This window comes from Anguilla rostrata, chromosome 17, assembly GCF_018555375.3.
Source record: "Anguilla rostrata isolate EN2019 chromosome 17, ASM1855537v3, whole genome shotgun sequence".
NCBI classification, from domain to species: Eukaryota; Metazoa; Chordata; class Actinopteri; order Anguilliformes; family Anguillidae; genus Anguilla; species Anguilla rostrata.
In genome coordinates this window covers 10,584,851-10,601,404 of record NC_057949.1, presented here as the reverse complement: position 1 = coordinate 10,601,404, position 16,554 = coordinate 10,584,851, and the positions used below count along the sequence as shown (strand labels likewise).

Here is a 16,554-nt window from a genome sequence, read left to right as displayed (position 1 = left end):
GTGTGTGTGTGTGAGAAAGGGCATGTGCATATGCAGGTGTGGGTACCTGTATCAGTGTGCAGTGTGTGTGTGTGTGCGCGAGTGCATGTACATATGCAGGTGTGTGTACCTGTATCAGAGTGCAGAGGCGCAGGGTGTATCAGGTCATCGGGTTCCAGACAATCGAGGGTGGGGTTAGGATCAGGGGCGGGGCTGCGACGAATCTTCAGAGATTTAGACTTGGTCCTTTTCCCTGAATACACACCCTCTAACTCTGCATACACTGCAGACAACTGTACTCACAGGAACAGGGAGAAGGAGAAGGGGGGAGGGTGAGGGAGAGAGAGAATGAGAGGGAGAGAGAGAAAGATAGAAGCAGTGAAACAGCACACAGTAGTAGGCTGTTACAAATTTAATTAAATTTATGTGTGAATTCAATTGGCAGCAATGTCACTGAATCTGACAATGTGGTTGCAGGATTGGCAGGACTGGCTTTGTTGCTGTAGGTCTGAATAATAGTGATTGGTGAATGTGAAATATCCGACTGTATAAAAGACAAAAGTGTAAAATGGAAAGTACCGAAGCGACCCTGGATCATGACACTGGTTGAGCAGGTGCGTAAGGCAAATTTTTTGAGGGATACACACGTTTGTCAGGTTGGGTGTCTCTGGGAGGGATGTCCCGTCTCCAGACTGCCTCTCCCCCGGGGTCAGCCTCATCCCCATCCCAACCTCTGCTGGCTCCTGGTGTATTCCTGAAACACACAAGAAGGGGCGCTGTCTGGCAAACTGGCCTCAAAACCGTCAGCTCCCTATCGTAGACACGCACGCATACACACAACACGCAAGTCTCACTCTAGGGCTGCCAGGTTTAGATTAAATATTTCAATATTCCTTGAACAGGAAAAAAAATGTTTAAAATTCTTAAAATTTACATTCAAATATGTTTTTCTCATCATGTGTGCTCTGAAAATGTAGTGCTTTTCATGACTCTCTCATCGCAAAGTATCCAATTCTGTTCCCCAGCTCATTCTCACACAATGAGAATTCTGTAGTCAATATAAAATAAGGCTTTCACTCTTGTAGATTAAAATACATGATCTAGACAGTTTTTTTTATGTTACAATATGACAGTCTTCAGTTTTGTTGAATATGTCACAGTCACAAAACATAATATATATCAGACTGTTGTGCTAACCTTTACAACAGAAAGTATTAAACTGCATGCTTTAAAAAAATAAATAAATAAATAAATAAATAAATAAATAAATAAATAAATAAATAAATAAATAAATACAAACACACACACACACACACAAGAAAAAAGTTACACAAGAACCACTTGCTCTTTGGTGTTTGGAACCCAATTTAAAATGGGTTCAGAAAGCAGACACAACCCTCCTATACTACAGACAGTGAAATTAATGTCTCATCTAAGAGATGTCCACAAGGATCCTTCCTGTCACAAAGAACACAGTACAGGAAGGCGGTTGCTTGTAAACGATAGAGGCTATTACCAACTCAATTACATCTTGATTATCTCTAGAGAGGACAACCCACCCCCACCACAAACATTTCACTTCTCCAAACCTTTTTTTTGTGTCAGTGGAGAGTGCGAGTTAATGGAGTTAACTCCATAAAAAAACAGAGATCATTTAAATAATTCTTCAGAGCTGCAGGGGAAACACATGGAGAGAGATCGTTCTCTGCTGTCTAATGCCCAAGTTTATGAAACCCAAGGGACACACAAGCTGGATGGAAAACTGATGCTATCTTTCACGTTAATCTGCAGCTCCTGTTCTTGCCGCAGTCCTGCAACACAGAGCTCTCTGTGTGTGCCTGCCACTATGTGAGGCTGCGAGTTTAACATGGCTGGAGCTTAATGCTGATGCACATTCAGCCTTCCACAGGAGAGGTCAGTGAGTGAGTGAGTGGTCGACAGGACAGTGAATTGGAGAGCTGAGAATGAATAGCTTGATTTGGACAGGTGAAAATGAATAGCATAGGAGAGGCGAGGCTGATTCGGACAGGTGAGTGCGAGAGATGAGGAGGCGTACCCTTGCCCAGGTGAGTGCCGATGATGCAGTCGTCGGAGCTCCGCCCCCTCACGCTGCTCCTGTGGGTCGTCCCAGTAACGCGCATGGAGCTGCTACGCCGTTGAGGCTCGGGGGTGGGGTCAGGCTCCGCTGCTGCTGCTGCATAAACACACAGCACATTCATACACAACATACACACACCATGGACAGAACATACACACAGAACAAATCTTTACACCATGTACTCACTACATAGAATATATAGTGATTCAAAAGGTCACAAGTTTGATTCCCAGGTAGGATACTGCCCTTGTACTCTAGAGCAAGGCACTTAACCTGCATTGCTTCAGTATGTATCCAGCTGTATAAACCGATGCAATGTAAATACTACGTAAAAAAGTTGTGTAACTTCTGTGTATCTCCACGGTGTGCCCACCTGCGGCCCTGTAACCTAGGAAACGGGAGATCTTGCTCTGACAGTGCTCCTGCTCCTCGTAGGTCAGCAGCTGGTAGATGAACTGCCAGATCACCTGCTTGGCTGGTGTGTCCAACAGTAGGAACACGTCCACAATGAGGGTGTCCAAGTTCCTGACCAATCACAAAAGAGGGGCATGACCCATGAGATTATTTTACCACAACTTGGGTTCTCAGAGCAAATCTAACCCACTGATTTCTCTTAGGTAACCTGATGGTCAGCGCCAGTATTCTTTCCATTCTCTACTGCTTAACTGTGGGAGGTACCAAAAATATTCATGAAGAGGCGTGTCCAATGACATCCACCTTAACCAGTACTGTCACTGACCACAGCCCTACATGAATATTCAAAAGACGTATTCAATTGCAATGTTTCTAGTAGAGAAAATATATAAAAATAAATTATATATAAATTATGTATAAATTAATTTTTCATAAAACATTTTAAGTGCCTGTAAAGCTCATTGGGACTGATCATGAGAAGACAGACACTCCATAAATGCAATCCATTGTGTGTGATCTGATTGGTTAGCAGTGCCGGAAGACTGCACATGCACGCTGCTCATTGGTAAGCACCAGGTTGTGTGAGCTCCTGATTGGTTACCGGTGCTGGAAGAAGGCCTGCAGGGCCTTGCAGAAGGCGTAGCGCTCGCTGTGGGTGAGCAGATGCTCCAGCTGCTGGGCAAAGGTCAGGCCGTTGACGCGAATGCTGGGCGGCAGGATCTCGGCCACCCACTGCAGGGAGGTCAGCACCGGGGAGCGCTGGGCAGGGGGCGGGGAGCCCCGCCCCTCCAGAGGCTCCACCTCCACCAGGGGGAATCCCATCAACCCATCCTCCACCAGCAGAGTGGGCATGGCACCACTGCCCTGCAGCATCGACACCACCTTCTCATGGGAGCACGTCCTACACACATGCACACGCATGCACACACGCACAAACAATGGGCCAGAAAAACACAGATATACACTCATTTTGAGTTCTGTGAAATAGGACTATAGATTTCTGAGCAGCCTTTGATGGACCTTTGAATTTTGATTGGAGCCTGTCTGGCTGCTGACTCCATTTGGAATAATTTCCCACTCAATATGCAAATTCAAGTCCAGGGAGCATTCCGCTTTTACTCTCATTTGAACTGAATGAAGCATTTTTCGTAAAGCATTGCACCTCCTGTGGACTATTCATCTGTGGACTACTCATTTTTGAACTTTAGCAGCACCTGGGCTTCATGCTGTCAGAGCACTAACTGCCAAAGACACTCAAGACACACAGCCATTATTCCAATAGCCTTTGTTTCATTCCAAAACTATACAGCTAACGTAATAAAACAGACTGATAATGACAACGTTCTAATGTTTGAACTGGCCCCCCGGGAGTGAATGTAGCCTGTGGCCGTGACCTATTACTCAAAGAGAATGTTACCCACTGACAGTAGGTTAGCTGGGTAGCTGAGTTAAGTTAGAGTTAGCGCAAGGTTCCCATCCCAGCAGGAGCGACTGATTGACCATAGCGAGTGACTGTTATGGTTCGGGCGACTGTGATCGGAGTGACCGTGGCTGGTTCTGGTCCATACCGCATGTCCAGCCCATTTAGGAAAAGGATGCGGTCTCCCGGTTTCAGGCCAGCCTTGTCTGCCGGGCTCCCTGGAAAGACAGGAAGTGAGGGAGAGCGAGGAAGAGAGACAGTGACAGAGACAGCGAGGGGGAGAGAGGGATGGAGGGAGAGAGAGAGCAAGTTAGAGGGAGAGAGATCAAGGAAGAGAGGAAGAGAAAGAAAGAGAGGGAGGGAAAATTCGGTGAAAGTTTTCTAGCCAACCGGGACATAGCCAGGCTATATACAGGTAAAACCTGAGCTAAATTGGGCTTAACCTAGTCCGTTTATGTCAAAACGTCTCTCAACCTAGATTTTCGTCCCTCTAGATGTCTAGATTCTGGTTTTTGCTCAGTGGGAGAAGGAGAAGGCGGTGGTTGAATTTACATTACTACTACTGCAAAATCATCGGCAGAAATAAGGTTTCTGGTATAATCTGTGCATGTAACTCATGCCCATGTAGTGTGGGTAGGTGCCGTCTGGTGTCTAGCGTGTGGTTCGTGCCCCAAACATCACCTCCCTCCACCTGCTGCTCTGATCTGGATGAGCAACCCCATACCACAGAGCACTTATGGGAACGGAATATACTGCAGTGAAAAACAATGCATTGCCAAGACTGAAAAACACCGTACATGGGCAAATACCCAAATTCCCGACATTTCCTACGCCATTACAGATATTTCAGTCCATTTCTGTAAGGGAACTCAAAATGCCTTTGTGTCATCTCTGCCACCCACACAAGCTATTCTATGAACAACATAACATCACAAGTGAATCCTTAGTACTTTCCCCCAAAAGCTAACGTGCATTCGTGTCTGTACCCTGAGGAAGGTTAGACACAGCGTAGTGAGCAAAGTGTATAGTGAGGGAGCCCACGATAAAGTCTCTGAATAGACTCAGTGCGTTTGCAGGTTATGGATGAGTGAATAAATCTGTCCGCTCACAGATGGATGAATACTTAGCGCTCCAATGACTCACCATCTCCACATGTCAGAATCACGAATCGCACCCGCCAAGACCGACATTACCCTTTAAAGAACACTTCAACATACGCGCAAATTCATCTACATTATGTGACAGGACAAAGGGAAATGTACAAACATTAACTGAGCTGAAAACGACTCCAATTACACACTACACAGGTGAGTACCACTGTCAGGCAGCTTCTACTCCACACACTGAAGCAGCTTCTAGTAAAACCCGGACTGGCCTAAGCGGACATGCATTAGGACCACGTCATTTCTATCCCGGATTTCGTGTACAGCAGGGATCTCAAACTCCAAGCCTGGGGGGCCAAAATGGCTGCAAGTTTCTGAGGTTTCATCAGCCATCAGTTAAGGGTATGGAAACAAGTTGTGTGGACTATTTAGCCAATCGTCAACTGAAAACCTGAAGACACCATGGGCCTATAGAACCAGATTTAGATCCCTGGTATATGGAGTAATTCCGTTGTATATGTTATACACAAACTCCTAAAAGCCAGTGGTGTAATTAGCAAAGTTTAGCAGAAACACTCTGTAATGTAACTCTGTCTCTGTAATGATGCTAACGGGTCTTCTGTAACAGGTCAGATCTGGGCGGTACCTGGTATGACCGAGTCGATCCAGACTGGGGCGTGGCCTCGCAGCGTGAACCCGAAACTCTTGTTTCCCTTGTGCACTCGCACCGTCCTGTCAGAGGAGAGAGGGGCATTACAGAGGAGAGAGACTGGAAACCTCTCACGCAACAGTCTTGCCTGGAATGAAGAAAGACACCAGTCACACCCGCTATCCTGGATTCTATGCACTTTCATTAGGTAGCTGAGACATTAATACCTGTTGGAAAGTTTACAGGGCACATGGATGTGGGGCATGATCATTAAAGGCATGGGAAGGTAACCAGGAGGTTGCAGGTTTGATTCCCATGTCAAACACCCACCACCTTAACCTGTGGGATGTATAACCTGAATTGGCAGAATATTTGGCTCCATTTTATCCCTGTTGGGATGGGGGTAGGAAAGGGATTAGGGATGACCTGGACTTCCACAGCAGGGGTCCCCAAACTGGAGTCCAGGGACCCCTGGAAGTCCACCAAAGGGTTCTCCACAAACTGTAGAAAGAATACAGAAACCGCAGAAATACATTCTGTACTTCTAAAATACTTCATAAATGAAATATTGTATAGGTTCAGATAAAATAAACCATGCCTGGTCTCCACATCCTTAGCAGCATGATGCTAATCACAGCAATTATTAAATATGAATATTATAATAAGCAGCTATGTGTCTCGCATTGATCGGTGATATTGTGTAACCACAATCTTTATATGGGGAGAAGAAACCCAGGGAGCAGGTGGGACATCAGGAGGTGCATCACACAAATGCACACATGGGGCTGGTGACTAGCCCACAGACTGTTATACAGCACTGCCCGTCGAGCCCAGTGCAGATTCCATCGCCAAAACTTAGCAGCATTAGCAGTGCGCTTTGAGCTTGAAGGTAAGCCTGCAAAAGCCCACTGATTCACATTCATCTCCCACTCAACACAACACACCTTTATTTATTACAATACACTACACTTTTATCTCAACATGGCAACTGCAGAAGCATCTAATGTGTCTCTGCAAGTTGAAAATGCCGTTGCTCTCATGATGTTGTCTCATTCTGGTCTCAATTACCCATAATGCATTTGTAATGGGCGGGGGGGGGGGGGGGGTGAGCTGTTGGAGATGTGTGAAGGTGTGAAAGGGACTTCTGAAATGGGGGCATTCTTTCATGCACATATCTGTGCCAATGAACAGCTGCGATCGGACGATCTTGCCCTTGACGTCACAATGTGCCACAACCGCCTCCATCCTCAAGATCATCACACATGAACATCAGATCAGAACTATGCGGGAAGTCCTCTCAGCTCACACACACACACACACACACACTCACTCACAGGCGTAGGCACGCAATCAAATCCATTCACGCATCCTCCACTTCCCCTGGCATCTGCAGGGGTTTCCACGGCAACTCCCCAGGGAAACATGAGCACGAGGAGAAGTTGCGTAATGTTGACTGGGTTTGAATGCCAGCCTTCACATGCCTCTGTGCTGTCTGCAGGAGGCCAAGTAATCAAATCGCCTAAAACTGGACTGAGTTTCTACAATAGACACAAGGACTGATAAGGTACACTGCTCAACGTCTCACGCTCACCCCCTAGAGGCACAAACGGCATTACGACATATTACAGGGCAGCTCTGCTGAGAGTGTGTCCAAGCACGAGTAAAAAAAAGTGAACGTGAGTGATTGAGTGTCAAAGTTAGAAAGTGAATGAGTGACTGAAGGTGAGTGAATAAGTAACCTGAGTGCTACTCAGCGTCGTTTCCTCCAATCTGAGCCCTAGATAAAAGCAGAGAGACGTGATTTTGCCCCAGCCTACAGGCTATCGGGCTGTAATGAGTTCCTCTCAGCTCTTCTCACACAAAACCTCCCTCAGGAACATTTAAAAGGTCCAGCTATCTCCACGAAGGGAGAACCGTTCAGAAGGATGTCAGACAGACCGAATACTGAGGAAGACTCTGTACACTCAAGAGATCATTTTTTAAGATATCGCATGCGTGAATGTGTCTGTTTGTTCATCAGCAGTTAGACAAAGCTGTTTTTCCCAGCCATTAGATAAATATGTTTAGCTTATGAGCGGATTTAGCGAGAACTAGAATAATATGGCAGAATCAATGTAAAATGTGATAAGCATATAGGTTTGACCTAAAACGAAGAGTACATATAGAGAGTTTGTTTCAGCTTTGTTTCAGAGAAAGCACCGTACTGATGCACTGTGAATTTTCTCCAGGCTGCATGCAATACTGCCTTATCACAGTGTTCCTTCTGTAAACTCAGAAAGGATTATTTCCTTGACAATTTGGATTACATTTTTTTCCTTGACAGGTAATACCTGACCATGGATTTTCCTCCACCTGGTAAACATTGCTATGCAGGACAACAATGGTGAGAACCAACCTCCCTTAACTTTCTGTTTGCAAAGGCTTAAAAAAAGCATTCTCTCAAGTTGAATAAACACTGAAAATCCGGCTGCGTACACTTCAAACACTAAGAATGTGAGATGAAACAGGAAGTGCTTTATATTGTATCAGAGGGTATTAATAGTCACATGGTTTCACACGAGTGCTGTTTGCGCCCAGCTTGTGCAAACAGCACTGGTGTGAGAGGGAGTGCGTTTGGGGTGAGGGAGGGTTCACTGACCTGCAGCTGGAGGGGGGAGGGGCCAAAGCAGAGGTGTGCCCGGCGATGAGGGAGGTGGTTTTCCGGAGGCCGCGGGCCGGGGGGACGACGCCGGACTCCACGGCGGTGCGGGGCACGGAGCTGGCCCGGGTGGACACCAGCAGGCGCTGGGGGTGCCCTTCGCTGCGGCTCCGCCTCAGCCGGTTCTGGCCCAGCTCGCTCAGGCTCTTCCCCCGGCGAATCCGGCCCACCAGGCTCTGCGACACCACCTCGTCGAACCGCTCCCGGTGCTTCCGCGGGATGAAGATCCTGGCCAACATCACACCACCACCAGGGGGCGTCAGAGACACGGGGGGGGGGATAACGTACGTATTTCTCTCAACTGTACGGTCCTGGGGTGGGAAATGAGGGGCCAAGGAGGTACCCAAAATTTCAGGTACTCTAAAGAACGCAAACGGAAAAAAAAAAAAAATCTAACTTCAATCTGACTTTGAGTTCAGAGGCTGTCTAAAGAAAGGATGATGCCTGAGCATGCACTTAAAACATGGCAGAAGCCGGCTGGCTTTCAGCGGGACTGAAGTTCAGAATAAATAACTTTAACAAAAAGAAGAAAAGAGCAGCGCAGCACCACTGAGTCCCGTTAGAACGGAGGATGGAGCTTCTGGATCCAGCGTCGGCACGCTGAGATTATCCGCCGAAGTCACCGCGGCAACTTTCGGTCTGAACCGCGGCGCGAACGCGAGTCACGGCTCCGCGCAGCTCGACACTCTCCAGCGCCACAGACCAGCCAGAGAGCGCGGCGGCTGAGAGGAAACAGCTCGCACCCGCGCCCGCCCAGCCCAACAGAGCCGGGAGAGAGGAGGGAGGGAGAGAGAAAGAGAGGGAGAGAGAGAGGGACGTGGAGAGAGGGAGGGAGAGAGGGATGGGGAGAAGGGGCGAGAGGCACAAACAGAAACGAAGACAGGGAGAGGTGGAGATGCCATGTGGGGGGGTGAGGTGCAGTGACAGCCCCCCACAGTGGAAGAGCGCGGTATCGCAAACTCCCACCTGCAAGCTCATCCGTCCGCTCTTTCCCTCCCACTTTGCTCTCTCTCCCAGTCTCCCTCGCTCCCTCTTTCTCTTTCCAACATGTGCCCTCTCATATCCATCTCATCTCTATCTTCCCTTCAAACAGTCTCCCTCACTCCATCCATCTCCCTCTCTGTTATTCTCTGCACAAACTCAGCCCCTCCAACTCGCTCTCAAACTTCAAAACATCCCTCCTCTCTCAATCTCTCATTTATTCCTGTCTTCTTCCTCTCCCCTGAATTTAAATAAACGAGCTTTTCTGGTACATGAAACAAGATTATGCAGCCCAAACATTTTGAAACAAAATGAACAACCATCTGGTTAATCAACTGAAAATGACATGTACACAAAAAAAAGTAATGTATGGTCAGAACATTAAGAATGATTACCAAGAAAGGGGGCCGCAAATTCAATTTTAACTGCAATGAACTTCAAACATAAAAGCAGCACTTAGGTCAAAGACTTTCAAGCCGAGGCATATTTACCTCTCTTTCTGTCCTCCCTTTCTCTTAGCCTTTGTCTGTCTTGATCCCTCTCTCTCTCTCTCCATCTCTCTTGATCCCTTCCCTCCCTCCCGCTCCTATGGTGGAGCTCAGTGCCGAATTGAGGTTTATTCGGTATGTGCAGTTATGGGCGAGTGGAAAAAAAAACAAGAGGAGTTTGAAGGGAAATTGCTGCTGGAAATTCACCACCACCCTTTTCCTTTTTCTCCCTGCTTGTGCATCAGCGCTCTCCGTCTCCAAGACTCTGACAGGAAGCGTGCTGCGACTGCTCTCCTCTCCGAGGGGGATACAGGGGCGCCTTGTCTATACGTGACAAACTTGGGACGCGTGGGATGAATGAGGATGTCTTTGGGAGAATGTTCAACCCTCCAGCCGCCAGCAGGGGGGGGGGAGGCGGGGTTAAGATGGGCGTGGTCCCACGCCGTCCACTCGCCACCATTTCAGAACGTCTCCGATTTTACAGTCAGGCTGACAGAGGAAGGTTTTAATCTTACCTCCCCACCCACTCATGGAAACGGAATATACAAAAATAGAACCTCATCAAAAAACAATTGCAATTATATACATTACTACCGTGTTCACATATTGCAACATATCACCACATTTACTACATGTTGCAGCAGCATATCCATGCCATTTTAAAGCTGGAGGTACAATTGCTTTCCCCTCTAAGCATGCCAGTATCAATTCCTGATGTTTAAAGAATTCCCAAATTGCCAGATCACTTTGTGTCAGTCCTTTTGAGGAACTGCTTTTGTTCATAAAGTTCCACAGGCGAACATGCCCGGAGGTCCGCCATCTTGGATGAGCAGTTACTGTAGATCCTAAAGCTTCCGGCGATCTGCCCGCGACTGCTATTCAAGCTCAGGACGAGTGCCCCCACGGGAGAGACAAGCTGTTGAGCAGACTGCTGGGTAAATGTGGTGATACCGTTTAGAGTAATCTGAATATGATATCGTCTACAGAGATGTTCCAAGTCATAAATTATTTTACGAATATGTGCACATTATAGGAAATAGCTAGTCAGCGTACAGCTTGATCTTTGCAACCACTAACCAAAGAAAGTTTGCTAGTGAACATGCAAGACATGCTGAAGTGAAGATTACTGCTGTATCTGTAGTATATGTATGCAATGCTTCAGAAACGACACACTTGGCTATTTCAGCTTGTGCTGAAACTGGTGAGTATCCAGGCAAACCTGAAACTGTTTAAAGCAAGTAGAGAGGAGTACACCCACCACACAGCCAGACAGTGGCACAGGAGAGCAAACGGACCGTGAGAAAGAGGAACAGAGACTGTGATCAAGCAGCAGCTGCCAAGAACTTGAACATTTTTGTCAATTTTTACTTTTAACTTTTTTTATTAGGTGTTTTCATTTTGGTGTACAATTTATAAAAGTTTTCAGTTCAAGGAGGAAAAAGGATATAAAACAAGTGAATGTAAGTATGTAAGAGAAGGATGTAAAAAAAAATGTTCAAGCAATGTCACAAAGCCTGTTTTTAATAGCTGTGAAGAGCATATTTGCACAAATACTCAGTGGGTCAAACGGGCATCACAAAGGAATACTGAGACTAGTGAACACTGCATATTCCGATCACACACTAGTGACACTAGTAAACATTGCATATACTGAACGCACCCATGAACACATTCTATTGAGCTGGTAAGATGAAGACACAGACCCAAGTTAATTGAGTAAAGGTAGAAATACTTTTGAACATTACTTTCCATGAAATATATTGGTGAAATTTAGTTGTAGCTTGGCATCATTGATACCAATAATTTGGTAAGCAAAAAGATTTCTTCGAATTTTTAAGAGATATATAGAGTACATTCTGTGTATGTGAATACCTTTTTATGTTGAAATTGTTTTTGTAGAGATATCACTGTGTTGCATGCACCTGTATGAATATTTTAGACCTAGGCTTCACTGTATGGTGGACACTGCCATCTAATAACCAACATTAAAATGTGCACCACAGCTACCTTGCAGAAACTACATTCTTGCTATGTTCGGTCACACATGTTAAAACCCAACAAAACACTGCATGACATATTTGGAATTGAAAAACAGTTACCCAACAATGTGGAGCATCCAATTCCTTATGAGTGAGATATATCTAAACAAATCTCTTATCTTTAATCATTTACAACCGCAATCCAATGACTTTGAGTCTAAATTATCCACATTCAATCAAACTTTTTTCACGCTTTATAGTCCGTAATAACTGAAATATTTCACATTGCTACATTCTTTGAGATTGCATGGAGATTTGTGCTATATGGAAGAACAGTTGGCATTAAGATGGGTACATATGACAACAGTTCCAGAGATAAAAGGGAAAGTATATGATCACATTGTCTACCAAATCAAAAACCTTGTGGTCTGGCAGGGAACTGCCAGCGAGGTGTGTGGCTCCCCATAATGAGCTCCTATTGCGGAGGTCTCCATGGAAACAGAATGGTATCAATCAGAGCTGGACGAAGCAGGTCACTGATTGCGAATCAAAGCTGGTGCGTGTCTCAGCTTCGTCGCACCCTGTTGTGCGGAGAACTGGCAGTTCCGTGAGTGGGGCACATTGGTTTTACAGCAACTCTTAAACTTGCTCCCTGTTTCCACCTAGAGGCCAATCTAAGCATAGCCAAGAAAAAAACATTAATTTTATGAAAATGGAAGCCAACTCAAAAGGAAAAGACCTCGGTGAAACCGTAAGTAATCAACAGTCCCTGCTCCTTGAAACCTTGTTTGATTTGTTTAAGTTTTCGAAGAGGCCCTCCACTGCATTTCCCCCCCTCGGGTGACCCAACCACACACGCCGTGCCAGCCCTCCTCCTTGCATTCTGGGTCAGTGCAGATAGCCGTGTTGCCAGTCCCGTCTCCAAACCTTGTGCTTGAACCTTGAGGTCAGCCCGTCCGGAATTAGCATCGGTACCCTCAATACGAAGAGGGCTTTTTTCTAGAGCAGAGAGACACCTGCAACACGGCTCTGCACATGCGTAGCAGGAAAAGATAAGAGGCTGCAGGACAGATGACACCCCTGTTTATTTGAAAGACGCAACAGGCGAGATGCAGTGAAGATTGATTCACCTCGCACGAAAAAGTGTTAGCAGTGAGAGACTGAGATCTCTGACTATACATGTTTTCATGCAAAATGGTGTGATTGCATCTGCACCAAACAAATCGCTGAAAGGATGAGCAGGTTCAGACTGAACCCTATCATGTTATAGGTAACCAGGGCCAACAGAACTCAACCGGATTGGTTTAACTCACATCTTGGCAACAAAAAGAAGGCTTTCAACAGCAGCAGTAACTTTCAGAGAACATCCACCCTCAACTTTTTAAATAAGGATCAATCGAAATTCTAACCTTCAGCATGTCTTTTCCAGTCGAACATCATTCATATTTTTCAGACAATTTCCAGGTTAAAAATGATAACAAACATCAATGAGTCAAAAACAAAAGGCCATGCAGTACTACAGGACAGACAGTGACTATTTTACACCCTACAGTCCACACAGTACTACAGGAGAGAGTTAGTGCTGATCAGAGGAGAGGCAAACCTCTCACTTGGAACAACTGGTAACCTGTCGGCGCCTGCTGCTTGGAAAGATCATCATACAGATGTGTTTTTGGCCTAATTGGGGAAAAAAAATTACTTGCTGAGTACCCTGCAATATGAGAAATATTTTCCCCATTTTATTTAACAAGTGGAAATGAAATCCAGCAAACCCGGCTTTTAAAACTCATTTAGTTTCTGAGATGCCCCCAATTAGAAGGAGGTCAAGAGGAATCTAAAATTAAATACGTGGGTGGGAGGCGGCTCTACAAATCAAGGACAAATCCTCTCAGAGAATGACAACTGAGCGGAGGAACCTGAAGCCACATCTCTCAGAAAGGCACTGAATTTTACCCAACATGCTGGACCTTTCGGCTTGACTACATCAGCATGGCAATGTATGCTCAATGTAACGGGGTAGGCAGGTGATTGTGGGTTACTGGGAAACACATCCCCAAACAACCCTGTCCCCTAATATCAGCAAAAGGGTCTCTGGTGGAAGTGTTGAAATAAAATTGGAATCCGTGCTCAACATCATTAACCAACTTAGCCACGGCATATCAATGCACAACTGTACACAGGTAGTTGCACACCTAGCACTTCACCTGTAACTCCCTCATGTTGGCCTTATTGTCCTAGAGCTACATACAAGTCTTTATTAAATGTCATGTTACATTTTCACACAGATACTGAATGTAAGCAAAAAGAAAATTAGCTCAAACTGGCAAAATGACTAAAGCAACCTTGTGTCTTTAATTGGATAACCCGGTCAAGGAGGCTTCACCATACATGTCAGATTACCATGGAAACTAGTGCACTGTGACGCTAGCCATGTCATGTAGAAGTGTAACACCGATCTTACACTGTGTAATATTATCAAAACAAAGATGTGTGATGTACAACCAACAGAACAGAAATGAAATTTCTTCTCGCCTCTTTTTCTTCACCAATAAAATAGCTGACAGATTTATGAAAGGTGGGTTGTTCAAAATCGGGTCAAAGTGGAGGGCACTACAGTCCAAGACTGCTCAGTCCATAAGACCACACTGACTGACCGTGACCGCAAATTAAGAGGACCCTCACTGGTCATGATAGCCCCTCTGAAAGCCAGGGAGTGCCACGCTGAATTGCATCAAAGTGCCGTAACAGGAACTAAGGGCCGCTGTGTTTTTATTTTCCTTCCCAACGTCAGCAGCAGCGATGCTCACAAACGCTCCACATTTTCTGTGGGAAGTGAGAGGACAGACTGAAGCAGCCCCTGGCTTATTCATCTGCATGGTAAACACCGACAGCCTTAAAATCACCACGGAGGTTAACAGGTGAATAATCCAATAAAATGCTCCCAAGTGTTTGGGGGAAAAAAAAAAAAAAAAAAAAAAGATATCGCTTTTAATACTACAATTTCACAAATGAAATTCCATGTAATTCAACTTCATGACACGTTTTAAAGAAGCTTAGAGTTTGCTCCACGTGCTCTTGTTGTGGGCAGGTCCAGTTAAAATTGCCTGTGTTTACAGCGGCAGCTGTTTCTGCGCTCCTGAGGCCAGCTTTACATGAGTCCTGGCACCGACACACTGACAGCACTGCCTCAAAAAGTCCTTCAGACGAAGGGCGGTACGCACTTTAAGTTAACGTCCTACATGTAAGCAAAGAGCACTGTGTTCCTAAGGCTATCACGAGCAGCACCCACATTTAACCGTTTCTACAGCACCTCATTATACAACAGACGCAACAGAGTATAAATCAAATAGGTGGTCTCATTCCGGAGAACGGCTCTCTGCCGTTTCCACCCTCAGTTTGCCAACGCCAACAGCAACCATCAAACAGACTAACAACGGAGAGAAGCAAGTAGTAAACGGAGTAGTAAACATCAGAGTACTCAGAGACAGCAGTTTCCACAGTCGCTGCGCCAAGCGGAAACGCACAGTGTAAAAAGCAGGCTATGAACAGTGAGGTCCCTGGAGCAGGGGGCACCAGCGATCGAGACCTTACCGAAAGTGCCGTGAGAAGCTCCTGTCCCGGCCCATGGCTCCGCCGGTCGGGTCCAGTCCAGTGCGATGCGTGCCGAGGATTCGGTTTCTCCGGCAAATGGAGGGGAGCCGAGCAGCGTTAGGAGCCCTGGGGCTATTCCTCACATCACTTTAGCGGCTAATTATCTGCTGCGGAGGGCCTGCGGGACGGGCCTGGGGCGTCTATGGCGAGGAGCCAAGAAGGGTGGAGCTCAGCCTCCGAGATGCCAGAAGGGGGTGAAGGGTGTTCCTCCACACTTCCAAACCAGCTGCATGTTCAGATCCACAGGTTTTTTTTTCTTTTTAGCAACTGGTCTTCATCTCACTCTTCTTCCTCTTCCCCCCCTCTTGTATCGCCCTCTTGGGAACTCTGAGATCACACTGAGATTGACGGTTCAGAGCTTCACTGCGCACCTGGACGTTTGTCGGCCGCAGCGTTGGCAAGTTGACTACCGCTCCTCGGCAGGTAAGAAGACAGAACAGGCAAGGGAGAGAAACAGAAGAGAAAGAGAGAGAGAGAGAGAGAGGAAAAAGGGAGAGGAAAATAGCGAGGGTCCTCCGGGGATTATGGGCATGAGTTAGAGCGCCCCCCCCCTCCATAATTCACTACTGGCAACTAGGCTGAGCTGTGATTGAGGTAAAAGCCCCACCAGTACCACATGCATGAAACTCCTCTTTGACAATGTAAGGAGCGGCAGACTTCAAGGGCACGTACCACTACTAGCTGAAAAAAAAACGAACACAGGGGACATGCTTGGTTGGCCTTGTCAATCGGAGCAGAGAGAAGATCTGACCTGGGCTTGGAAGGAAGGACCAGCTGAAAGATTTTGCAGTTTTTCAAATGCTGAGGGAAGAATGTACCAAGATCACCACAAAGCAGGGATGGAAAGTTAATGAACAGCTGAAAAACTGCTCTGCATGGGGTGGGAACCTGCAATGCCTGGTTTCAAGATCAAATTCCTGCCAAATGCTCAATCCCACCTTCAAAAATTACTTAGAACTGCTGATAGACTCTCCCTAGGCACGGCGGTAAGGTACAAAGGTGCTCCTTTATCAAAGAGTAAACAATGTCTGAAGACTCCTTTAACACTTCCCTCCTGTCCTACTTGTCCTACTTGACAAGATCTATGCACTGTG

The 16,554-nt window shown here is 46.3% G+C and overlaps 1 protein-coding gene across 3 annotated transcripts in view; it reads right to left on the bottom strand.

Moving 5' to 3' along the window:
* The window catches only part of LOC135244032 (delphilin-like), a 41,944-nt gene that overhangs the window by 10,113 nt on the left and 15,277 nt on the right, over nucleotides 1-16,554 (bottom strand). For all 3 annotated transcript variants that reach the window (XM_064316226.1, XM_064316225.1, XM_064316227.1), the window contains 8 exons: nucleotides 8,302-8,589; nucleotides 5,661-5,746; nucleotides 4,060-4,129; nucleotides 3,093-3,392; nucleotides 2,451-2,602; nucleotides 2,036-2,173; nucleotides 627-733; nucleotides 110-272 (listed from right to left, as the gene is read on the bottom strand). In XM_064316226.1, the coding sequence (XP_064172296.1) occupies nucleotides 110-272; nucleotides 627-733; nucleotides 2,036-2,173; nucleotides 2,451-2,602; nucleotides 3,093-3,392; nucleotides 4,060-4,129; nucleotides 5,661-5,746; nucleotides 8,302-8,589 (1,304 nt within the window). The remainder of the gene's footprint in view (nucleotides 1-109; nucleotides 273-626; nucleotides 734-2,035; nucleotides 2,174-2,450; nucleotides 2,603-3,092; nucleotides 3,393-4,059; nucleotides 4,130-5,660; nucleotides 5,747-8,301; nucleotides 8,590-16,554) is intronic.